This window comes from Ambystoma mexicanum, chromosome 10, assembly GCF_040938575.1.
Source record: "Ambystoma mexicanum isolate Mex_15411 chromosome 10, UKY_AmexF1_1, whole genome shotgun sequence".
NCBI lineage: Eukaryota > Metazoa > Chordata > Amphibia > Caudata > Ambystomatidae > Ambystoma > Ambystoma mexicanum.
Genome location: NC_090932.1, coordinates 602,655,942 through 602,682,757, shown reverse-complemented (window position 1 = coordinate 602,682,757; position 26,816 = coordinate 602,655,942). Strand labels below are relative to the sequence as shown.

General features: G+C 44.8%; 1 protein-coding gene across 9 annotated transcripts in view; it reads left to right on the top strand.

Annotated features, from left to right (window-relative positions):
• Positions 1-26,816, top strand: part of LOC138491581 (putative serine protease K12H4.7) — a 1,111,489-nt gene that overhangs the window by 190,091 nt on the left and 894,582 nt on the right. For 6 of the 9 annotated variants that reach the window (XM_069618160.1, XM_069618166.1, XM_069618162.1 and 3 more), the window contains 2 exons: positions 6,180-6,373; positions 18,428-18,556. In XM_069618160.1, coding sequence (XP_069474261.1) covers positions 6,180-6,373; positions 18,428-18,556 — 323 coding nt within the window. The remainder of the gene's footprint in view (positions 1-6,179; positions 6,374-18,427; positions 18,557-26,816) is intronic. The other 3 variants (XM_069618167.1, XM_069618163.1, XM_069618161.1) reach the window with 1 other exon arrangement.

Genomic DNA, 26,816 nt, shown 5'->3' with positions numbered 1-26,816 from the left:
AGTAAAATAGTCCCAACCTAAAGGTGTTCTCCATAGTGATTATGAGCCTGGTGCCAAAGACGCCAGGGCTGACTCCAAGAGAGTCTCGGGTGAGATTTTAACGCCTTTAAGGCCATAATGGAACCCCGAAACCTGGCTCTATCTGGCAGACTGACTTGCCAGTGGGGGTCAGGGGTAGGGATCATGACACAATCCCCATCAGACCAGTCGACCTCCTGCTCAGCTGCCCACTCCAGCCCTGGATCTTACTGGCATGATGGAGATCATGGCGAAGGGCTTTGTGCATGGAAAACTGGACGTATCAATGCCAGCGTCGCTTCAATCCATTCTCAGCTGGGACAGGAGGGAGCCCAAATTACTGACGCAGAGGACAGAATTGGTACCAACGAAGACAACATCCGCTCATTGCAAAATACGGTGGCTACCCTCTCGAGAGACATGAAACAAGTCATGGCCAAGTGCGATGACCTTGAATCACGCTCCCATAGAAATAATGTTAGGATAGTTGGGGTCCCTGAAAATGCATTGTCTGGAAACATGGAACTGGCAGTTGAGAAGCTTCTTAAGGACCTATTGGATCAGACCTCCCTCTCTCGTTTTTCGCAGTGGATCGGCACACCGCGCCCCGTCACCCAAGCCAAAATCAGGAGACTTCCCCAGGCCTATAATCGCTAAAATCTTGAGCTACTGTGACAGAGACACACTTTGCTTGGCCCGGGAGAAGAAGGAACTGAGACTTGGATCCCATATTGTCCGTATTTTCCCGGACTTCAATTCCTGTTCAGCTCGAGTGACGCCAATTTATTGGAGTCAAAAAGATACTCCCGGAGCGAAATGTAGAATATGCGATGATATTCCTGGCCTCCCTCAAACTACACTTCCGAGGCAACCTGTACTTCTTCTGAAATGTATAGAGGCACAGATTCCGATGCCAGGCCCCCCCGAAAGATCCAGATGAGGAAGACTGACCACCAAGTCGCTAACACGGAGCTAAGATCAATGCCTATATTCTATGTAATGTTCTCGTTCCTTGTGCCCTGTTGGCATGTAAGGATAGTTGGGGCTATGATAGGGATGGGGATCCACACTGCTGGGTTGGGGGAGGCAGTGAGGCAGGGGGGTAGGGACACCACAAAGGGGCTGCAACTCAACCCAGAGGCTATGCAATACACCCATTGCGTAAGCTGGTACCAGAGCGCCTGTTGGGCCTATCTGCCAGTAAACTGGTTACTAATTAGTAAGAAAAAGGCCACTGGGTTCAGAGACACACAGGACTCTTACACACAAGACACTACAGCTGCGCACTCACAGGGTCAATCATGATCCAGTGAATGACCAATGGCACAACAGGTAAAGATGCTTAGTTGGAACATCCGTGGCCTGGGGAACTACACTAAATCATGCAAGATAATGTCCCACGCAAATAGGCATAAAGCCAATATATTATTCCTGCAAGAAACCCATGCCAAAGAAAACACTTGACATGGATACTTCACCTCATTCTCCACCCAATCCAGAGGAGTCTTGGTACTGGTCCACAAATCCCTGAAATTTGTAGCGAAACATACCCATGTGGACCCGGACGGTAGATTCCTTGTAATACACTGGGTCCTGGAAGGGCTTGAACTCATTCTCATAAATACTTACTGTCCCAACAAAGACTCACCGGAATTCTTTGCCCAGCTCAACGACATCCTGGATCCATACCTCGGCCTCCCCTTGATATGGGGGGGAGACATGAATCTCATCCTGGACCGCACACTAGACGGGTCAAACAAAGCCCCCGGCCCCCAAACATGCACGGCCCGCCGACTACTGTCTATTATGCAGGCACTTGACCTAAGGCACGCGTGGCAGGTCACACATCCACTTTCGAGAGAATATTCTTTCTATTTTTCTGTTCACGACATGTGGTCCCGCATCGATCTCTTCCTGATCTCTAGCTCACTACTTGGGAAAGTGTCTGATGCGCACATAGGACCCTGTACCCTGTCCGACCACTCTCTGATCACACTCGCCCTGAAATTCAAAGCTGGTCCGGCAAATCGTGCCTGGAGGTTTAAATCCATCGCACTGCAGGACATAGTATTCAAGGCAGACATTAAGTCTGATATCGATAACTTTTTTGAGTCCAATGCACCTGAAGACACATCCAACAGTGTTAGATGGCAAGCCTTCAAGGCATACATCTGGGGCATGGCTATGTCGAGGGAGGCGGGGGTCCTTAAATGCATTCAGAGGGAACTCGAGAAATCTGAGAGTTTGCTCGGGGACCTCGAGCAGGAACACTCTAGAACATCAGACCCCTGAGTGCTAGTGCAGATCTGCTCCGAACTGGATAGGTTTGAAACCCTTGCCACAAGAGAAACCTAAAACTTCTTGCGCCCGCTGGTGGCCAAGCGGTATGGCGAAGGAGATTGGCCGGGGAGGACACTGGCAAGAGTGGTTGGAGCCGAATGCGGTAGAGAGCAGGTCGACTGCATCCTAGACACAAACAGTGACAATAAATGGTCGGATACCGATGTGGTTGAGGCGTTCCGCACATTCTATCATACCTTGTATACCTCGCCAAAACCAAGCGACAAACAAGCCATATGGTCCTTACTCCAGAGAATCCCATTGCCTTCCTTGAATCCCCAAATCATAGAGGAACTTGAACTTCTGATTATCCTGGAGGATATTATAGCGGTCATCTCTGCCCTACCCAAAAGCAAGGCCCGCGGCCCTGACAACCTCAGGGCAGAATTCTACCAAGAATACGCGGCGATATTGGCCCCGACCCTCCTCACACTCTGGGAGGAATCTCTGCCCTTCCATACTCTCCATGAATCCTTGAGAGAGGCCCTGATCACTGTCATGCTGAAACCTGACAAGCCTAGCAACGACTGTGGCCCGTGCAGGCCGGCCCCTATCGCTAATCAACTGTGACACTAAAATATATGCTGAAACCCTTGGCAACCTTCTTCTTCCATTGATGCCACACTTAGTCCATCCTGACCAGGCAGACTTTATCCCAGGTCGATCCACCACTCTCAACATCAGGAGGTTAGTTAATATAATGGCTAGGAATGACCCTGGTGCACAAGCAGCTACGATAATGATCGACGCCCAAAAAGCGTTCGATATGGTATTATTTATTCGCAGCACTAGAGGCGTTTAGATTCGACTTTAATATGATAAAGTATATCAGACTCCTATATACTCAACCACTGGCCAGGGTTATGGTTAATGCCTGCACCTCTGCACCATTCCAGTTGGAGAGGCGAACCCGACAGGGATGCCCGTTCTCTCCCATAGTGTTTGCCCCAGCCATCGAGCCTATGGCAGAACACATCGGGATACACCACGGGCACTGTGGAATTCTACTAACCGCACCCCCCCCAAGATGTTTCCCCTCTATGCAGATGATGTGATACTATATATTCGGCTTCAGATCTGAAAACACTGATACTTGATCAGTGCTATAAAGACGGCTGTCCCTTCGATCCGGTCGCCTCCACTATGCACGCATGGCACCTACTTTTTGCCCACACTGGCTCGGGCAGACCCTACTATCGCTGGTTTCCCCCTATGGAGGTTCCCCGAAATAAAACCCACATGGGACAAGACGATCCAGTCAGTATGAATCCAGAGATTTGATGCCTAGCAAAAAGGATCTCTTAGAGAATCCGAAGACTGGTAAAAGAAGAAACTTGGTGGAAAAAGATGCCAAAAGACTCCTGAGAGTTGGGGATCAAATGCTGGTGGGAGAAATCCCAGCGAAACAAGGCAACACCTGATGGTTAAAAAACCTAGCAATCTGAGAACTGAAATGGTAGACTAGCCCCTTGGCGCTGCGGGTACATCTGAAATATCCATGTTGCCTTCAAAATCTTCATCCAACACAGATGTCCTAAAATGGAGCAATGTTTGATTCAGATTTGTATTTCTACATGCATGTTATTTTCGACAACCTCGATCTGGCCATTTGCTGTTAAAATGATGGCCTGACACACATGACGGGTACTTGAGCACTTTGAGGGCCCCACACAGACAATGCAACTAGGAAAGAGAGACTTTCACATGACGAAGAAGTGTAGGTTCGAAATTGGCGTGGAGTGATGAGCAGGATTGTGGGTGTTGAGAGGCTTCTGGTGAGACCTGTGTATTGTGTTGGAATCCAAGCTGCTGATGGCCTTCCTGATCAAGCAACCTTGGCGTAGCCTTTAACTGTGAGAAAAGATATCCCCCAGCAGTGCCCTATGGATAAAGAATTGTTGACATTCATCAAGAAAAGATTAATACTGCTTATTACGTGCCCAGAGGCCCAAAGGGAATTGTTAGTAGTGTGCATCAATCCACTTCAGCTCCCACAGCCTATGATGCTGAATAACCAGCAAACTGATGTGCATCTATGCAATTCATTATATGTTTATTGTATAATGCCTAATTACTTGTGCACATCATCTTAACTTGAAGCAGTGCAGTAGAAACCATTGGTCCACATGTAAGAATAGTTCTTAAGGTCTGTGTATTTGCTGCGGTTAATAAAGTTTAAACCTTGCTGTGAAACAGTGTAGCTCTGTAGAGGAATGGGATATAGTAACAGGGTAAAACCAAATAACTGATGGGTGGATGGTTTTCAATGAATCTGGACCATTGGCACTTCTCTGGGCAACGTTCCACTTCATAGTGTCGTAAGTGAAGTTACCCTAAACTCAAGTCACAAGGCCTCTACAGGTACTGAGTTTGCCACATTAATGACTGACCTCAAGAGTTTGCATTAAAACTATTCTAACCAAGGTGGAATTAAATGGTTGACGTTTGAGATTGGGGACCAGAATGTGAGGGATTTGTTTGGGCTGAGGGTGGAGGGTGGAGGGGGGTGCGGGTTGAGATTATCGTTACGGGTCAGTCATTCCTATGGATGACAGCCACAAAATCTTTTTCCTGGGCAGTCAGTAAATTGAATACTATAGCTGTGTGGTTGGACAACATCAAACATATAGGGGGTGCACTGTGCAATCTATGTTTCGGTAATGAAAACGGCATCACGATCATTGGCGATTAGGAGGTTGGCGATGTCGGAGGCATGTAGGACTGCTGAGCAGCATTAACCGCCATAACAAGAATAGTGTGTTGCATGGGTGCACATGGGATATAGGTTCGTCAGGATAACTGTCTGGTGCTGCTTTCTGTGATTGGGGTTATGGTCCCTGAAGAGGGTGGGAATGGGTTGTGAGAGGAGATGCACAGTGAGGTCTATTTGGAGTACAAAGGACAAAGCAACTGGCCTTTTGCACTTTCCAAGCCCTAACAGGACCAAGGAATTGTTAATTTTTTGCTTGCCCAAAAGGAAGGGGCGGGCTAAGCAGGTGGGTGAGGCAGAGGGGTCATGGGACTTGAATCCACTTTCACTAGCTGACCAACTGAATTACTTTTAGTAAATGCAACAAGGGTCTATCTAGTAGTGTGGAAACGTTCTACCAGTGTAGAATCATCAGTATATCATTTTGTTAGCCATTTCACTGCTACTTCTTGAAGGAAGTGTATTATACAGAATTAACTGTTATTTCAAATATGTAGGGCAACCACTTTCCAAGGAAAGTGTGCACCAGATCATTTATGGTTGGGTATTCACGGTGGAAAGCTTTCCATAAAGGTGTTTTGATAAAGAACAATTAGTATGTTAAAGGCTAAAACACGGTCTTATTTTCAACAAAACACAATATTCTGTGTTAATCCATGATATCATTCCAAACACAACAATGCTCTTGGAATGATGGATTGATTTTCTCTGTGCTGATTCTGCCGTCCATGGTTCATTGTGATACTCTGATACAGTGTACAGTAGTATTCTTTTTCTGCAACCATCCTGTTACAGTAAATTACACTTTCACATGGTGTAAATGTGCTAATCGTTGGATATCTTTCTAAGGCTTCTTTAACAAATGTTGGTAGTGGGGTTACTTATGCTGCAATAAATATTTAGCAATGACTGACTGAAGTGCAAAAAGTTGCATAAGGTTGCATACCACATTCTATGTTAAGGCATTGTGTTCAGTGTAGCCCAATGCACTTGTGCATGTATGTTTCTCATCTAACTGGAACCAAAACTTTGGCGAAACTTACAAAAAGTATTATGGTCGCACAAATGGGAAAGAGAACCGAATTTCTATTTTTTTTAATTTTTTTTACAGCGTTATTTCAAAAATGATGCCTTGACTTCTTCTGAAGGCATTAATGATGGCCCTGTTTTCCTGATGATTGGTGGCGAGGGACCTGCGAATCCTGCTTGGATGACATCTGGTGCCTGGTTATCCTATGCACAAAAGTTGGGAGCTGTATGCCTAATGCTGGAGCATAGATTTTATGGAAAAAGTCATCCGACTGAGTAAGTGTTACAATCACAAACGAATACATGCGTGTAGTTATGAAGACACCTGGAAATTTAAATGCTTAAGTTACCAAGGTGCCTTCTACCTTCCTTGGCTGGTGGGAGTTTTGCTCACTCTATCCTAAACATGATTTATTGTTGTAGGTTTAGTATTTCTGTCGATCTGAAATGTTGGGGAGAGGGTTAATCATTTCTACTGATTCATTATTTACACTTAGACAGCCCTATTTACGTATGTGGTCCGGAGATTATTTGTGAAATGCGAAACACTGTGATAACTTGACATATATTACAGAAATGTTGGTTTTTCATAGGATGATGGGCTTTTCCCTTGCTCTGAAATCCTGGTCTGAATGGCAGTTAGCAGTGTACTAGGAAATACTGGGCACTTTATCCATTAAACTATTATTTGTCTAAACTAGTGTTGTTGTGCTTCCTTGGTGCAGTGGTGATCAGCTGCTCACAGCACCCGGCTGTACCATTCGTACAGCACCACCATGAAAGAACAGATGAAGCCTCTTAAGTGCTCAAGTGCTGACGTGAGTAAAGTGCTTACAACAGCGTGCATTTTGGGCACGCCCAATTCCTTTAATGTGGTAGTTTGCAGTAGGTGAAACTTTACAGGAGGAAGGAAATAAAGTCGTGCAATGTGTGCTTTACAGTATTATACAGTAAAACAATGGTGGGGGAAGGTGCAACTTGTGGCAGGCATGACCAGAGGTATTTCTGCAGAACTTGCCCAACATAAAGATGGTGGGGGAAAGGCTGGCTTACTGTAGGTGAGACCTATATGAAGGGAAGTTATAACTGTAAAGTCCTCCTGAAAAGAACTTCGAATTCTAGCCCCCCTCGAAATCAAGGATTGATTAAAATGCTTCAGTCTATGGAAGCTATGATGGCCCCAAGTTCACTGCTAGGGAAAGCCAGAATGTGTAGTTTTCTTAGCACTGAACTCCAATGTGGACACTGCCATGCAGTCCATTATTGTGATTCTGCATGGGGCTAGTGTGTGGATTGTAGTAGTAAAATTAGGCCAACAACCTTTGATCTCCTTGCAGACCAACAAAGTATTTAATGAAGCTGCATACTTGACAAAGTTGTTTCTGAGTAAGAGAAGGCTGATGTCGATACTGCCATACATAGCGTGCCGACCCACCAACTAGGAACAGGAGACCTGAGACAGACATCGCCAAATGTAGCCAAGAAGTGTCCATCATTTTGGCAGTGGCTGCATCGAGGCTGTCTGTTGAAATGGTTTGTTTTGCTGTTTATTTTAGTTTGTGTACCGTGTATTTTAAGCAAGGCTGAGAAGTAGATTAAAGCTCCTAAGGCTACATTGTACTGTCATAACCCTACCAAGAGGGAGGGTACTCCACCTGCCCAGGCCAGATGGCATAGTTCCCAGCAGTGGTTTCATATATCCTCACATTTTGCAGAATCTAGCTACCCCTTTGCTTTTTCTACTGTTAACTGGGTAATCTCCAGTGCAGTTAGAATTGTGGTTGGATGCGTGACAGGTAATCCTGAGAGTTGAGGGTAGACATTAATTCAGTGACCATAAAAAGGAGGAAGCCCTCAACTGTCCAGGGAATGAGAATTTAATATTTTTTCCACCACTTACCTGAACAAGCATAGAAAGAAATGTGGATAGAACCATTGGGGACTTAAAACATGAAAGCACTCCACACATTTCCAGTTCTTTTAGGACCATAAACATTTTACTGGAAAGATATTTAGACCCTCCTGGGGTGGAGTGCGACCTATGAATTCACAGGAGTGTTATACAAAGATCTACAGGCACAGCTGATGCCACACAGTCTAGCAAAAACTTGAACAAGCATGTAGTACTATTTTGCAGGATGTGTGATGATTCACAAGGGTTTGTCACTTCTCCCCAAGGGGGTGCATCTTTTCATGAGGCTAGCGAGGTGAGGCCGCTACCCAATAGTCGTCCTAGGGTTAGTTTATTGCAGGAGAACCTCATGTAGAGGATCTCCCTCCTTGGGGACAAGGCCAACCATCTTGGGGTTAGCCCAGTGAATAATAATCTCCAAAATCTCAGGCCCATCCTTCCATCCCCAACCTTCTTGTTGAAAGCAGAGCCATATACTGCTGTGATACAAAAGAAACAAATGGTCTCAAATACCAAGAAGAGGAAGAACACAGAAAACAGATTGTTCCCAATACAGGTACTAAGACAAGGAGGCATAAAGATCAACCCATCAAAAGTAAAAAGGGACTTTTACAGAGCCCTTCGGAATAGGCTGCATTGTATAAACACGGACAATGCACTAGGGAAGTCATCGATCCCAGCGTGGAGCTTAGTTGCAGCGCCTGCTGTGAGAAGCAACAGATACAGAGTGCGTTTGGCATGGGAAATCAAAGTCTGGTTGCCGACCCAAGGAGAAGAGTAACGTAGGACGACAGTGGTCGGCCACATGAGTCCTCACTGCAGACCTTTGCACGATACCAAGGGCAAGAAGAGTTGGGCTGCCCAGCAACTGGAGACGTCACAGAAGCAGACGGGGAAGGCTAAGCCAGCCGAGAAGTCAGACTGCCATCCCATATAGACCGCAGAGACCATACCTGCAGGGGAACGTTGCCCCGCCAGTTGGGTAGGCCCCTAATTTGGACGTCTCGCAAGTCGTTCCCCCTCGATTTACCAATCGTAATGCTAACCTGTTCTTTCCTTGACCATCAAATGCCACATTGAACCCAGGGACCTGGCGCCCATTAAGACGAGGTAGCAATACTTACAGATAGATGGGGATGCAGAACTTACTCATACATCAACAATCAGACCGACTCAGGAAGTTAGCAAAACACTGTACTGTTTTATTAACAATTATCTAAAACAAAGAGTTACAACGGACACCAATGGACGTTCGCTCAATTTCTCTCAAAGCATTTCATGAAAAAACACCATTCTTATACTAAACATTTGTCACTACTGATGTCATCCTACGTGGCAAACTAAGAAAACCTACTAGGGGGTGTGATGGGCTTAAAGGGAACATCTAGGTATACGTTTCATACTGACGGGAGTTGTGATTGGGTCTCTACAATCAGGTGGACAACTAAGCCCATCCCAAGTGCAAGTCATCTTCTGTACAACACCCTATTGGTTACACAAATTATAGGGCTCCTTAATACGTGGCCCTCTACAATTGGTTGGCCCACTCGTACCCTTCTGGAATATTCCATTTGCTAGCAACACGCAAGCTGGTTACCCCAGATACTAGGAGGGTTGGCCTGGTAATGCCTCCCCACCCAAGTAGCTCTCATCCATCATCACTCATGCGGTCTGCCTTTCAATTAGAACTTGGCCTTGCAGAGACTCGCTGTGCCTGAGAATAAAAGGGAGTGTGGCATGGTTTTATCTTCTGGTTTTGGTGTAGCCCGACCCACAGTGTATTTCCATCTGACCATGTGACTGGAGACCACGTTTTCGAGCTCTTTGTTGCATAAAATACTTATTAAGGGAATACTTTGGCACTTTCAGTGTTTTTCCATTACACCTCAAAAGGAGTGTGCTTGTTTCTCACGTTCAAATAGCTTCTTAAAAAATAACCAGGTTTACGGTGGCCCGACTCTTGATGCTGGGCCAGCCAGGCTTTCTTGAATTCTCCTTTGACATCAGCTGTTTTCAACTGCGCCACACTTCAAGCCCTTTCCATTCACAGGGTTCAAGTTTGCTAAAGTGCATTGTGGAACATCCAGATTCTATACATTCCTATGAATATACATTGGTGCATCGCTGCAATCTATTTACTACAAAGCCAGCCTCAGGCTTACTTCATCTACTTGTATTACAGCATCTGTACAATTGTAAAATTACTTTGCATTTTCTTCAGTGTTTCTTTGCACGAGCAATCTTCATTTCGATTCCCGAAATTTTGCTTTACTTCAATACCTCATCCTCAGATCTTATAGAATGTCTATATTCCTTCTTCATTTGGGTCTTTTCTGGGTGCGCCAATTCTGCTTCATTTGACGTCACCAGTCTTCTTTCCCATGCATTTTCATACTTCTTCCGGGACTTTTTGTAGAAGACCATTATTTCCTCGTGAATGCATATAGGGTTTTCTCAATGGATACCTTGTCTTAAGGATTCTTTGCTGAATAGGGTTCCTCACTGGTATTGCACATGTCGCAATCTCTGGTTCCCAACATATAGGCAACATGGGGGCAAAGCTTCTGGTAGGGGTATTTGGCTTTTCCTCTACACTGATCCCCTCTGGGCGATTCATTGACAACTCTCTCATCCATCTTCACATCGAGACATCCTTGTCTGAAGAAGTGCTTCTTTGGAGTCCATATCTTTCACATGTTCATCAACACTCCAGATCATAAGACTACATTGTCCACTCTGGCTGCAGTAAATCCATCTTCCCACATACTTCTTGTGGTTCTTCAGATACAGTAACTTTGTTCCCTCTGGTGCATGTATTCTGCCCTTTACGCAATCTCAGATTTCTTCATCTGTCAGCTCTTTGGGTTTGAATCCTGATTCGCCATCAATCAAATTAATTCCTAATGCTTTCTTTGCAGTCTTCTTATATTGTGTCATTATCCTGATCACACAGAATCCAAACATGATCATCACCAACAGGGCTACAAGGAACTTGAAAATGTTCGCCACCCATTGTGGAACCCATGAGAAGATTGACGCAAACCAGCTCTCATCTGTAATGTCTTTCACTTCATCTTCCATCTTGACATGTAAGTTTGGCAGCATCGTTATGGCCTCTGTTAACGTGCCATTCTCGTCATGGTGAGAAGGTATGAATATGCAATATGATTCTCCGATTTTGACACAAACACCTCCATCCATAGCTGTAATCATAACCAAGACATATCTGTTCTGAAGAGTCATAAGGCGTATGGCTCTTAGCTCCTCCTTGATGGCATTGAATCCCTTTATGGTGGTGGTAATCGTCGGTAGAAGCTCCCATCTGGTGATCTGCAACCACTTGGCATTTACTATTGTCTGGATCCCAGGTATAAAGATAAGGGTGAAAACTGAAGCAGTCTTGGTGAACAATCTGTGTTCATATGGAATACCATCGAAAGCTTCAATCGATTTGGCTGAGAAATAGTTTTCCCTCTTCATTCGATTAAGGAGTTCAACAGATCTCTTCTTTCTCAGGTGAGCATCTGCTTTTGGAAACTCGCCAATGTTCAGGTCACTCTTTGGAATCACCAACGCTGGAACATGGACAATCACTATAGAACACAGTCCTCCCCAATCTCTGGGCAGCTTCATGTAAACTCTGGATCCACAGGCTCAGTAGTGATCCAATATCACCACTGTCCCATCTTTCATTCCTGGCACATCGAAGATTCGACCACATTGCTGATTTTCTCCAACTTTTCTTGTGCCATTATTTTTGGAGCATAGTTCTGCACTATCTGCAATGGCCCTCCTTTTTCTTTGACCCATGTCAGTAGCTTTGCGAGCCATGGCCAGAGAGGTTTGCATCCTTTTTCGACTCGTTCAATAACTGGCTTGTGATGACCGATTACTGCCACAGCTCAGCATATGACTATGCCTTCTTCCCATCTGGAGAAAGTACTGTCCCCCAGATTCGCATCTGGCCTCTTTCCTTGTAGCTTCGAACTTCATCAGTTTTTCCTTGGCAGTTGAGTTTCCTGTTTATTTCCCATTTAATTCCAGCTCCTGTTCATATCTTATCAAATGATCTCAGGTGTGTGCTCTTTTTCTTGTCTTCAAATCTTGGACATAGTAATCTTCTTCTGGAGCCGACCATTCCATCACCCCTGCCAAGGATGCCATTCGAACCTGGAAATGACCTGTTATATGACAGAGTGCAAGGTGAGACATGCAATGAGCTTTTTGTATGTCTATCTCTATAGCTGTGAATGTGTTAGACTTTCCCATAGTATAAGACAGGAGAGCATATGCATAGCAATCCTACTTAGTTCTTTTTACCACTTCCTTCATGTGCTGATACCACATTTTGTTTCCCAAATGTGCTGTACTGTCTAAATAACCATTTAATTCATAGCCATCCTCCCTTGCACCTCTTTTGGGTCACTTTCTTGATAAGTGGGTCTGCACATAATTGCCATGGAGTAAATCAAAAACAGACATCCCTCCAAAGGGAAGTATAGGGCCACTTGTCACTGAAAAAGGTGCCTTCACATGTATCACTGGTGTAGGAACAATCACATATGGACTTGGCCGTCTTACAGTGTCTAGTTCTGCAAAGGTGATTGGAGCGGGAAGGATTAATGGGACTCCTTCCCTTTTGGGACCAATAAAGTAAACTGTGTGGATCAATAGGAACAGACAAACAATAATAAATGCTGAACAGGCATATTTTATGCACCAATACATTAGACCCCACCATCTGTGTCTCCACATATTGTTGACTCTGTTTACTCTCTGGAATTGCAATATGTTCAATACACCACATTATGCCTGTAAATACTTTTAAGGAAGGAAAAACTTCTTTAATCAGGCAATCTTGTTAAATGCTCAGGTAGCTGTCTGATTTGTTCTATTATTGCTGCCAATAATTATCTAATCGCCGGGCCATTTTTAGGATCTTGGACAAAATTACGGACATCAGTGATGCGCCCAACAAGAGCAGGGTAAGCTCGGAGTATAAAAATGAAGACGGCAAGAAGTAGTCTGTGAACATCAACATCTGACAAAACCATTAACGCGTCAAAGATAAATTCAGTGAGAAATGAGTCAAGGAACTCCTCCTTTTTCCAATCATCGAAAAGTAAGTCAAGATCAGGCATTTTTAATTTACTTCAGCACTAGGGTCCAATGTCGTCAAGCTCCTGTGGATCAAGAACAGTAACTTTCTCACTTCCTGTTATGATATCTATGTGGAGTGTGCAAAGGGGTAGATCAGTAGAAGCACTCCCTGGTATTCTAAAATTAGAGATTGATTTATTCAAAAATGTGTAGAAGTATACATATTTTTTTGAGGTGCGGGGGAGGAAACGTGAACCTGGCACAGGATCACAATAACGATATAAGTAGAAACAAAAGACGAGGATCCAAAATTAGGAACCCTCCCGTCCCCTGCACTCTATCATAAGTCCATCAATTGATGGTTCAGCAATTTTAAATGCATTTGTTGTAGTTAATTAATAATATTCTGATCAAGTTAGTAGTAAGACTGAACACTCAGTGATTTTGTAAAAAAAACCAAAAACAGGGGGAGGTTTTTAATTAATGTCACAGTAAATTCACCATACAGATTTGAAGTGAAAAAGCCAAAATGACTGTCTACAAAAAAACATGAAAACAGTAAACAATGATAGTCCATTTATACAATTCGTGGCTGACGCGTTTCGGGATATTCATCCCTTCTTCTTGAGCCTATTGGGTTTGGACTGCAAAACCTTAAGTATAGTGGAGGTGAGGCGTAAGAAAACCCTCAAAGTTTGGTGAACTCGTGTTTCTCAGTTCTCAGTTCTACCCGCCAGGCGGTGGAGAAAACCTGTTCTGTTGCTGTGGAGGGTCTCAGCGTCTCCCTGGCAACGATCTACACCTAGTGTAGATCGTTGCCAGGGAGACGCTGAGACCCTCCACAGTCCACACGAGCATCTTATCCCCCCGATCGGGAGGCGCTCGTATTTTAGTTACATTGAGCAACAGAAGCAGCTTCTGCTTTCACACGCGATCGTATAGCTTCATTGAAACTACTTGGCAGAGCCGAGCACTTTAGATTTTGGTTCCCGAGGATATTTTGGGACATATGAATATTTCCGGGCAAGCAGTGCATCCGCACGTGTAACTCCCGTTTTAACTTGCAGATTGTAAGGCATCTTGCACGCCTGAGACGAGGGTTTTCTCCACCGCCTGGCGGGTAGAACTGAGAAACACGAGTTCACCAAACTTTGAGGGTTTTCTTACGCCTCACCTCCACTATACTTAAGGTTTTGCAGTCCAAACCCAATAGGCTCAAGAAGAAGGGATGAATATCCCGAAACGCGTCAGCCACGAATTGTATAAATGGACTATCATTGTTTACTGTTTTCATGTTTTTTTGTAGACAGTCATTTTGGCTTTTTCACTTCAAATCTGTATGGTGAATTTACTGTGACATTAATTAAAAACCTCCCCCTGTTTTGGGTTTTTTTTTACAAAATCACTGAGTGTTCAGTCTTACTACTAACTTGATCAGAATATTATTAATTACCTACAACAAATGCATTTAAAATTGCTGAACCATCAATTGATGGACTTATGATAGAGTGCAGGGGACGGGAGGGTTCCTAATTTTGGATCCTCGTCTTTTGTTTCTACTTCTATCTATATGGAGTGTTTCAGGAGAGCCACAGTCCAAATGTACACTTATGTCTGTCTACTGGATAGTCTTTGCGTCCTTCTTCCTAGTCATCGATCAAGTCTGCACATGCTGAACTACTTCTTCTTGACTTGCTTCCGAATGGGGTGGGGGTATGCCGGTCTCGCCAGCATATATCTTTACATATCCCAAGTGGATCCAAACTTGCTTCCCGTGGATTTTAACTGCTGAAGGAGTAATGTCTTCTACAACATAAGGACCACTAAATCTGGGCTTGTGCCACTTTCTAGTGAAGTTCCTAATTGGAACAGAGTCTCCGGCAAAACGTTTAGGAACACATAGCTTTTCAAGTCCGGTTGCTGTATTGTCTTCATCTGCGTCCTGAGACCGACACGCCTTCCGCTTGAGTTGATCTGAAATGAGATACTAGCGGTCATACATGTTAAGTATGCATGTAACTCATTTCCTAACAATTCTGCAGTTGTATGGGCATCACTCATATTCCTCGATGGAGGATTGAGAGGCGTTCTCATCCGCCTCCCTGTAACTAACTCGTGGGGTGTGAGGTGGTGGTCTGACCTGGGCTGATTTCTTAATGCATATAATGCAAGGGGCAGGCAATGCAGCCATCCCTTCTTCAGTGTCAATCTCAGCTTTGCTATCTTTTCTTCGAGAAGACCGTTGAGTCTCTCAACTTGTCTGTTCACTTGCGGGTGATAAACAGAAGAAAACATATGCTTAATACTAAGCAATAGGCTAATGTGTTTGAATACCTCGTTCACAAAATGAGGTTAATTGTCTGATCTCAGCACCTCATATACTCCCCACCTAGGAAATACTTCTTGAACTAAAAAGGTTGCAGCGCAAGTGGCATTAGGATGTATGCATGGACCAGCTTCAATCCATCTCAAAAAGGGGCACACTATCATATTCCTGTATCCATTACATACTTGTAGCATAGCAACATAATCGAAATGTAAATGCTGAAAAGGACCATTTGGTCGAGGAATCACTCCTCTGACTTTTCTCAGTGTGTGCCCAGTAGTAAACATTTGACATACGATGCAACTTATTACATAAAAAGCAAAGTGTTCAAACAGGTATGGAACAAACCAGTCCTCTGCAATGGTTGCTGCAAGACTCTCCCTAGTTACATGAGCAGGATAGTGTAGCTGTTATAACACCACCCTTAATAAGACTACAGGTATCACCGGTTTACCCTCCCTGCATGCTTTGATTATTATTCTGCACATTCTGAAAACCACCTTGGTTATTCTGGAAGCCTCCTTGATTATTCTAGAAGCCTCCTCTTGCTCTGATACCAGTTTCCCTGCCTCTCGGCATGAACCCATTCACTCCTTGATCCGATTGCCGTTGACTATTCGCCTGTGACATGCCCACTGCTTGCTGCCTTCCCGACCCCTCTCTGCTTGTCAGTACTGCTCCTTCTATAGCGTACTTTGACAGTTTCTTCTGTACTAATTTAGCTTCCTCAAGTTTCCTAGCATCTTTCCTCTTCTTATTTTTCTCTTGCAACAGTCGGCAATGATGCGCAATAGTCAACTGTATTTCTGCCCATGGCTTCACTTCATTCCCACTAGTTTCTTGAGCTGTCTCTGTACCTGTTCTAGCAGTCCCTGACACAAAATATGATAGAATACAGGTATTGATTTCCCCTACGGCTCTCGAGTTTCCAAAGGCCACCTTTCCTGAAAAGTTGAATGTAAGCACGCGGATATTCGTCCTCTTTCATCTTACGTGCCATAATTGCACCCATAGATGACGTATCAGGATATTGTACTCTTAAGTGCTTTCCAGACTGCCGCCCTACAATTATTAAACGGCGCCCCATCATGTGCTGTGTTCTGTGCTGTGACACTTGAGTATCCTGCTCTTGTCCAAATGTCATTTTACTGTACCCTATGGCTAAGGCTTTTCCTCCTGTCATTTTTTCCAATTCATAAATCCATTTCCCTCCACCTGCCGTTAAGCTGGAAAGTTTGCATCTTAAATTGTCTTTCTCCATGTGGGGCCAAGGGATATACTATGATCTGACCCCTCCTTTCTCTAATAAAGGGAATTTTGAAATCCCAAAATCTCAATCGGCTCCCATCATCTGCCTATCCATAGCAGGGGCAATGGTTCCTGATCGCCTTCTACCTGGTAATGACCTCAGCCTGCTCACATATTCCCCCCTCTCACTATGAGATCACCCTTTATGTCGCTCTGGGTATGCCATAATACAATAAAACAGTACAGTGTTTTGCCAACTTCCTTAGTTGGTTTGATGTATGAATACGTTCTGCATCCCCATCCATCTCGAAGTATTGCTACCTCGTCTTAAAGGGCCCCAGGTCCCAGGGTTCATGTGGTAGCAGAGGTAGGATGGTTAAAGATCTGTCGATCCAGTAGGCTAATAAAGGTCTCGGAATATCAGACGTCCTCCGCCATTTATCTGGTGTACCGCAAGGCTTCCTGTGGATAGCGGCCGACCTAAAAGTTCTTGCAAGACAATGGAGAGGTGGGACAGGTCCCTCTTTCATTAAGTCCCCTCCTTGTTTCCACAAGGAGCTGAGCGGACCGAAAGCGACAGTGACTGGTTGAGGAGGAGACGATCCCGAGGGTCAGGATCTGAAAAGCAAAATAGTGAGTAGATTGAGAAAGGTGGCAAAAAATGAATGAATAATAAAATAATTGGGGAAAGTGATAATGGGAAGAAAGTAACAGAGGGTTGGTTGGGTATTTAGTTAATGACGAGGGACGTCAAATAAAGGTATATGACGAAGAGTCACAGATCAGGCCAGAGCCCCATGTTCAAGGCATGTTTAGAAGAAGTTATTTTAAAATCCAAGTGGATAAATAGATGACGCACAGACAATGTCTGCGAAAGTGAATAAATTACACACCCATCGGAGTATTTTTTAGGTGCAAGAATAGCGCCGAAGAGCGCTGAGAAGAGATATATGTTGAGGCCGGCTAGTTTGTTTGCGTATATTATGTATTTTTTTTATACAGAAAAGAATGAGATGTCGAAAAGCAACAAACAATAGGTTGTGTCAAGAGATTAAGAGTAAAAAGGTTTATTTATTTAATCATTGTCGGTACCGACTGAATAGGTAGATTGAAGTAAAATGTGAAATAGAGGTTTGGACCGGCAACGGTTGGTGCACACTCATTTTTATTATTTTTCTGAAACTTATTTTTGTGTGAAATAACAGTATTGAGACTTGTCACAATGGGGGCTGTTACTCCACTAATGCACCTGTGTAAGCAACTGCGAAAACACGCACCCAAGCTTAAGCAATACAGTGCAGAATGGGTTAAGGGCACGGCAGATAAAATGTTCATGCCATGGCCACAAGGGTGATCGCTGGCAAAAGCGGTTTTGCAACACATGACCACATACGTGCATGCAGCGTACATGGGAAAGAAATTGGAAAAACGGTTAGCTAGCTTAGAACTTTGGAAGATGTACCATGAGGAACGGGAAGATCTGCCTGCTGAGGAGTGGCTGCTTAACCAGTGTAAAGAAGGGGTGTTGAGCCTTCTGCTCCCCCTACCACACCTGAAGTAAATGGCGTTATTGTAAAGACTGGAGGGGGTATCTGTACTCCTGCTCTCTAAATGGCAGAGTAGAGGCACAGAGCACCCCAGCCAAGATTCTCTATAGGGTAGCTATGGACGAGCAACCAAGGCTTAAGCTCTCAGGAGTTGATGCAGGCTGGTTCTTATTTTATTTATTTATTTGAATTTTTAGAACACGTCACATGCCCGCAGGCCTCGGAGCGCACAGAAAAACGGTGACAAGGCGCACAAACAGAAAGCACATGGGAGCTATGGATGATCTGAGAGCTAAAGCCGGTTATTCTGGGCCAAGGTTGAAAAGGTGGGTTTTTATGGCCTTCTTAAAGAGAAGATAGTTCTGTATTTTGCGTATGGCCACTGGGAGACGTTCCATAGAATAGGTGCCCGAGTGTCAAAGCTGGTGCCACGGAACCGGGCCATTTTGAGTCTCGGCTGGACGAGTACCGTACCGTGGTAGAGCGAAGATTCCTATTCTTAGACTTGATCTTGATACGCTCTGATAGATTTGTGGGGCTGGTAAGAGAGACACATTTATGAGCCAGAGTGAGCGCTTTGTGTGATATTCTTTGCCTTACGGGAAGCCAGTGTAGACTTTTTCTGAAAGTAGAGATATGTGTGCAACGCAATAGTTTGAAAATGGTGCGCACAGCATTGTTCTGTGTGACTTGGAGTGCCTGTATGTTGGCAGCAATAGTGCCAGTCGTCGGCAGACTATTGCAATAGTCCAGTCTAGAATTTATCAACGCTGTGGACAACAAAGCGCAGTTGTCATTTGTCATGAAAGGTCGGATGTATTGTATCCGTTTTGTTATTGATTCCACAGCTCGACCAGATATTGGATACATGAGACTTCATTGAGAGTTCGTCATCAAGAATAACACCTAGTGTTTTCACTTTTGTTGAGACTGTTATAACATGATCTGCGATCAAGAAGTTGGAATAGTCTGGTGTTAACTTGCTCCAATTGTTCTTGGTGGAGACGATCATGAGCTCCATTTTTTTGTTATTGAGAGCTAAAGAATTACAGGCCATCCATTTCTGAATGGCACTGTAGATGTTATTGAGGGTTGCTGCGTGATTCTTGTAATGTCCACTGAGCTGAATAACGACCCGAGTGTCGTCTGTGTAATTTGCATATTGGACACCCAGGCTGTTCAGTAGAACTAACAGTGGCCAAATATACAAGTTAAAAAGTAGTGGCAACAGGCAAGTGCCCTGCAGGACGCTGCAGGTTTGAAGGATAGAAGTAGATATTTTTGCCAACACAAACTCTCACTGTGCATGGTCCTAAGAAGGAGGCGATCCATTTCGATACCAAGGTGGAACAGTTTGCGACCTCTCCGAGCCTCGTCACTAGAAGGATGTGATCAACGAGATCAAAGGCTGCAGAGAGGTCTATGGCATCAGCAGAGCAGATTGGTTTTTATCTGCTATGCTTGCCAGGGTGGACTTAAGGTCAAGCATACCAGTCTATGTGCCATGGCGAGCCCTATAACCCGATTGGCGAGTGCCCAGGATGTTATGCTCTTCAACATGAGCTTGGAGTTGGATATATGCGAGCTGATCAAGGACCTTCAGAATGAAAGGTACATTGGTGATAGGCCGATAGTTGTCTCTATTTGTTGGATCTAGGTTATCTTTTTTCAGTAACGGGTTATCCATGCTGATTTCAAAGCAGATGGAACTGTTCCCCCATCAAAGGATAGGTTGATCAGCTTTGTGAGACAGGGGACAAGGAGATCTAATGGTTCTTTAAAGATACTGATGGACAATTGTCACCTGGGCAGGAGGTGGCTTTCAGATCCTGTATCACCTTAAGCACTTGTTTCTCTGAATAGTGAGAGAAAGAGAACTGAGGAATGTTGTCTAGGTTGTTGGTGGGCAAGTTGCTCGTGTGGGCCGGAAGCACTAGGTCCTTGTGGTTAAGGGAGTTTTTAATATTTTCCTTGTGTGTGTTCATTTTAGATAGAAACCCATTGTGGATATCTTGACACCAATCTTGAGTCCTTAATAGGATTGTTCGAAGGAGCGGACGATCTTGAAAGTCTACCAGGATTTTAAACACTTCCCCAACATTAGACTGGGTGTTAAGGATTCCCTTATTGCAGTGAGTAGCTTTGGCAGAAGTGATGAGTGCTTTGAATTCAAGTACGGATTGTGTATAGGCAGAAAGAGTATCTGCATTAGGTTTCTTTCACAAGGATCGTTCTAAGGCCCTTTTTGATTGTCTGGCAGTAATGTTTTCTTTTGAGAACCAGGTGTTTTTTATGGCTTCAGATTTGGTCGCCTCCATTTTCAAGGTGGCTAGTTTGTTAATGACTTGCTTGATGGAGGAGGTAAGGTGTTCAACTAGAGCAGAGAAGTCCGTAAAGTTAGCAAGTGGCTGTAGGTTAGATGACAGCAAAGTAGTGAACTTTGTGGCAGTAATGTTTTTTTAAGCTCCTCATCAGCAGACAAATACGCGGGTAGGTGTTAAGTTTAGGGGGGGGGGTAGGCAGGGTGAGTTTAGCCTGGATGAGAGCATTGTCTGACCAGATGCATGGGACTATTGTCACTTGAGATATATCCAGATTTTGCTAAATGAGCCAGTCAAGTATATGACCACTTTTTTGTGTTGGTGTGTTTACCCATTGTTTTAAACCTATAGAGGTGATCGACTCTAGTAGGCTTGTGGCAACTTTATCGAGCAGATTATTTGCCCAAAAGTTAGTCCCCATTATGAGGGGACTTTTGGATTTGGAGATTTGTGCAATCAAGTCGAGGAGTTGTTCCTCGAAGGATGGCAAGTCCTTGGGGGGCCGATAGATTGTTAGCACATTGAGTGATGTGTTAGGGGTAGTTCTAATCTTTATCCATAAGGATTCAGATTCATCAGGTGTAATATGAGGCATAACATGACAGTTGAGATTTGATGTGGACATAAGCAAGCCGCCGCCTCCTTTGCATTGTGTACGGTCTGCTCTTAAGTACAGTGTAGTCCCCAAGCACCCACAAAGGAATGTCCACGCACTGTTAGTGATAACACAGTCTTTACATAAATAAGCCTTTGATAATGTACACATACAATAACACACTTTGTACTTTGACAATTCTAAAAGGGTAAATATATACAGTCTGATTGTGGTACCACAATTACTCTTGATTCCATTAAAATGCATCAACTGTACTCAGTTCAAATGTCATACAAATCAGTTAATAAAGTGAACCAACAATAGACATAGGAGGAAAGCAGGTTGGTTAAAACAATAGGCAGAATACTAGGCCCCTACCACTAAGCACAATTCTGTATGAGGATCCGCCACCTGGGCAACCTGTAAATAAAGATATAATACAAGTCCAGTCCATATATTGTTTGCTATGAGTCTTATTTCCTTCTTAATAGTTCTACCACCCCAATGTACCTGCAATAGCAGAGTTTGACGTTGAGTATTCAACGGATCCTTCTTGAGCGGCTCCCTTTAAGGCAGGAGCCACGGATCGTTGAGATCACTCGAAGAAATGGTGAACAACGGCGTTGAGGCAGCGGCTTCAGTCCTGGCGGTGCTCGTCGACAAGCTGTCGTGGGCGTCCTGCGAAGGGTAGGCATGCGGTGCACCTTGACTACAGTAGTTCATTGCCGCAAAGTGTCACTGAAGAACTTTGGCCCAGCAAGGGCGTCGGGTCGTCCAGCGTCTCTGCAGTCTTTGGGTGGCAGGAAACCCATCGGCGGCTGCTCCTCGGCGTGTCAGCGGCCTCAACTTTCTCTAGCGGGACAAAGCGGTCGGCGGTGCTGGCGAGAGTGTCAGTGAATTCAAAGTGTCTTAATCAATGGAGCGTTGCAGCTCCAGTCGGTGGCTCGGCGTGAAGCGGTTCCCGCTTCTGGGCAACACAGCTTCGACGGGCCTCCAGCAGTTATGGCAAACCTGCGAACCCTGGTTGACGATGGTGGACAGCTGTCTGGTGCTTCTCTTCGTTCTCCTCTGCAGTCCCTGTCTCCGGTCGACAGTCTTTTGAAGGCTGGCTTCCAGGGTGCTTCGGCAAAGATTAGTGGTGCACAATGGTCCCTCATAGCTCGGGAAGAGGTCTCCTAGCCAGGTCCTCTCTTGGATCAGTTTCGACGGCACAGCAGCTTTCAGATTGCGATGAAGGTAACAGCAGTCAACCTTCTTCTTCGGGTTCGGCTTTGAGATTAAGCATCAGTTTCGACTTCAGCTTCTGAATGATTTCTAGCAGTGAGAGGCCCCCAGATATACTGTTCTGTCTCTCATTCACTCTGCTGGGTCACACTCGGCAACCAATCACTCAGAAGGGCATTCGGCAGTCAAGCAGCCAATCAGGCTCACAGTGCATTCAGGCCATCCTCCTCCCTCTCAGACACTCAAAACAAGGAATGTGTATTGGGACAAGTACCCACACATTCAGGACTCCACACTGCATTCATACCAGTTTCAGGCAGCGCTGTCTCAGTCTTTGTGTCACATACCAGAAACTAGACCCCCATTACAAGAAGTGCATATTGGTCATCCACTCCATTCACCCAAGTCCCACCCCCAGGGTGTACCCACAACATACAGTTATTGGGAAGGCTCCACCTAGTCTGGCCTGGACTTCCCCACCATACCATATCATATATGGAACTTCCACCCAACGGCCAGTCAGGGGGAAGGGACAGAGCCAGGGCTTTCCAGGACTTTGGGGAAAAAAGGTAACGGGCAATAGAAAGCAGGAGGCCACAGGGGCCATCTTGTCTCCTATCAGGAATCAACTGATTCCAATGGCAGGGCCGGGGTATCCCAAAATGGAGAATCCTCAGAGCACCTGTGAAACTCAGCATGGAGCTGCCACCAGCCCATACGCTGCTCTGTGGGCCACACGCAGGTGCCCAAAAACATACACTACGGGTGCAGGGTTGTACCCCCCCCCACCCATGGGTGCCATAAGGGTATCCCAAGGGTCTGTACACCAAACCAAAAAGAGGAAGAGATGCACTGCCAGGAGTCCCACATGGACTCCGGGGCAGAAAATGGCACAGAACATACACGGAAAAGGACTACAGAACAATGACGGGGAGGCCCTGTCCCTCCAATGCATTTCTAGCATCACAGATATTACAAAAGATGAAGGATTGTATCCATTAAGGGAACTAAAAGCAGTGACAGGATATTGTAATCCGATACATGAGCCGCCTGCTTATAGCAGTGACAAGAGTCCAGAAAGGACCCCAGAAAAGGAAGTGATGAAGTCTTACAGGACAAAGAAAAGTGAACAGCCAAATTTGACCCTAAAAATAGAATGGGAAATTAAGAGATGGAAAGGAGAAAAAGATAAGGATGACAAGATAGCGCTCATACAGAACAACTGGATGGGTGGACAGATATTGCTCAAACTTGATGGGAAGAGCATTGAGAAAGTGAGGCAAGGAGAAGATCAGGACGAGCAGGATAAAAAAAGACAGGGAACGAGAGAAACAATAGAAAGAAAATGAGCATAAAAGAAAGAGTAGACAAAGATGAGAAAAGATGTCTCAGGAAAAACAGCTACGAAAGAAAGAGCAGAAGAGCAAAGAGATGACAATAGACAAAGCAATCGAAGAACAAGACAGATTAGAATAGAAGAGGAAGAGAAATTGAGATAAAATAATGCAAAGACGCAGAGATGCGTAGGGAAAATGAAAGAAGGGAAGCAAAAAGACAGGAAGAAGAAAGGGTTGGAGGAGAAGCAAAGAAACAAAGGGAATTTGGTGAGGAAATTGAACGAAAGAGAAGACCGAGGGCACGCGACATTGATCGCATTCTGAAAGAACTAATGGAACCAAGTCCAGTACTATTATTGGGTGACAGAGGAGTTTCTCTCATCGCAAGAAGCAATGCCAGGACCCTCCAGGGTAAGCCTGGAGGAGAATTTTGAGATAGGAAGCATCGGAGATCGAATCGATAAAGCATATTGGGAGATGAGGACAAAAAGTAAATTGAGGAAAAGATCGATTGGAAATTGACCAGTCACGAGGCAAGGAGGCAAGCCTGTTTAGTCTCAAGCATAAAGCCATGTCCTTGGACAGGCTAACTCTAAACAGAGATTTGAAAGATGACAGCCATACTAGTTGGGGAAAAGATATATATGATATATATGATAGGTTATTTATAGCGGTTCCATGTGTTAATATCCCCCTAAAAATATCACGATACAAAAATATCGCCATATTTTTGCGCAGTTATTGACCCATGGACCCTGCGTGGGACACCCCCGCATTATTTTAAAATGTGCGGGGGACACCCCCGCAACCCCAGCTCCCACAAATTCTCCCCCCAAAAATATTGCCTATGGCGAGACAAACTGCCATATGTACGGCGATATTTTATTTTTGGTGGATATTTTGTAGGGATACCTTTTTATAGCGCAGTTAATACCAGAGGTTTCTAAGCACGGACCCGGGGATCGAACCTGTATTGCTCCGCGTCGTCTTGCTTCCAAGGCGAGCACGTTTCCCCTGAGCTTTCCTCCTGAGACATATGTCAGACGAAGATGGGATAACCTTCCTTGGGGAGCAGGGTGTCTGTGCATGCGGTCCTGAGGGATGTTTCCAGACCGATAAGGAAGTAAGATGGTCAGACTTAGACCAACCTAATGAAAGGACGCCAGAGCCTATGGCATGCCTAGAGAGATCTAAAGGGCGATCTCATAGTGAGAGAGGAATCGCCACCATATGCGAGTAGACTAAGGTCATTACCAGGTAGAAGGCGATCAGGAACCATTGTCCCTGCTATGGATAGGCAGACGATGGGAGCCGATTGGGATTTTGGGATTTCAAAATTGACTTTATTAGATAAAGGAGGGGTCAGACCACAGTGTATCCCCTGGCCCCAGATGGATAAAGACAATTTAAGATGCAAACTTCCCGGCTTAAGGTCCGGTGCTGGGAAATGGATTTATGAATTGGAAAAAATGACAGAAGGACATACCTTAGCCATAGGGGATATTAAGGGTCTTCTACCAGCTATCCTTGGGGAAAGGGCTGATGACATTTGGACGTTAGCAGGATACTCAAGTGTCACAGCACAGAACACAGTGAATGACGGGGCACCTTTTAACAATTGTAGGGCGGCAGTCTCGAAAGCGCTTATAGTACAATATCCCGATATGTCAGATATTGGTGCAATTATTGCATGTAAGATGAGAGGACGAAGATCTGCTTGCTTACATTCAACATTTTCAGGTAAAGTCGTCTTTGGAAACTCTAGAGCCGTGGGGGAAATCAATACCTGTATTCTATCATATTCTGTGTCAGGGACTGCCAGAACAGGTACAGAGATTGCTCAAGATTCTAGTGGGAATGGAAGCAAAGTCATGGGCAAAATACAGTTGACGATTGCCCATCATTGCTTATTATTGCAAGAGAAAATTAAGAAGAGGGGAGATGCTAGGAAACTTGAGGAAGCTAAATTAGTTCAGAAGAAACTGTCAAGGTACGCTATAGAGGGAGCAGAACTGACAAGCAGAGAGGGGCTGGGAACGCAACAAGCAGCGGGTATGTCGTAGGCGAATAATCAAAGACAACCAGATCAAGGAGGGAATGGGTTCATGCCGAGAGGCAGGGGAACTGGGTTTAGAGGAATAGGACGTTTTCAGACCAAGCAAGGTGGTTTTCATAATGTACAGAATGATAATAAAAGCATGCAGGGAGGGCAGGTTAGAAGACTTTCACCCCCTCCTCCCCACTCTGTGTGTTGGACATGTGGAATGACAAGGCACATTGGACGAACATGTGGGAGTCAAGGGTATGTACAGAATGGACAATTCTCAAGAGGGGGGGACAGCCTATCCTCCAGCACATAGCCCACAGGGTAGGGCCAGGTTTGCCCAAGATCAGACAGTGTATCAGGCACAAGCACTGCAAACGCAACAGGCTTTTAAACCACATGCACCCATGCAGATACAGCAGAGTGCAAACGCAAAACAGTTATTGACTCCTACAGCAGGGGGTCACTGTCGCGGTAGGGAGTCCTTTTACAGGCACAGGAATAAGCATGTTCCCACAATAGGACCGCTCACAGGGTGAGTTGATGTCTTCAGTACTATTGGTGACGCCAAATCCTCAAGAGGAACCAAGGGTTGATGTTACCATATGAGGCAAATCCTTTTCCTTTTTAGTGGACACCAGGGCAACTCGCTCATGTATAAGAGAGGGAACATTTTTGTATCAGTAAATGCCATGAATGCGCAAGGCTTCTCTGGAGCAACAAGTAGCGTTCCTTTCACTGAGAAATTACCAGTCTCTATAGGAGAATGTGATATGTCTGTCCCATTAATGTATTCAAGGCAGACAACAGTTAATATTCTGGGCCGAGATTTGATGACGAAGCTAAATATGACGATTTCTTTCACTGACTTAGATATGGTGTGTTCCACACCAGGAATACATTATTTAAATGTGGGTGAATTTATCATGGCATTTACAGGACCAACAGCTCTGCGAGGAACACCGTTAGAGCCAGAAGTCTTTCACTATGGGGTATGCATTTTGTTAACATGGATACCCGGCTTAGTGGGTAAGTTTATGAGAATACCTGATGAATTTCTGTTCA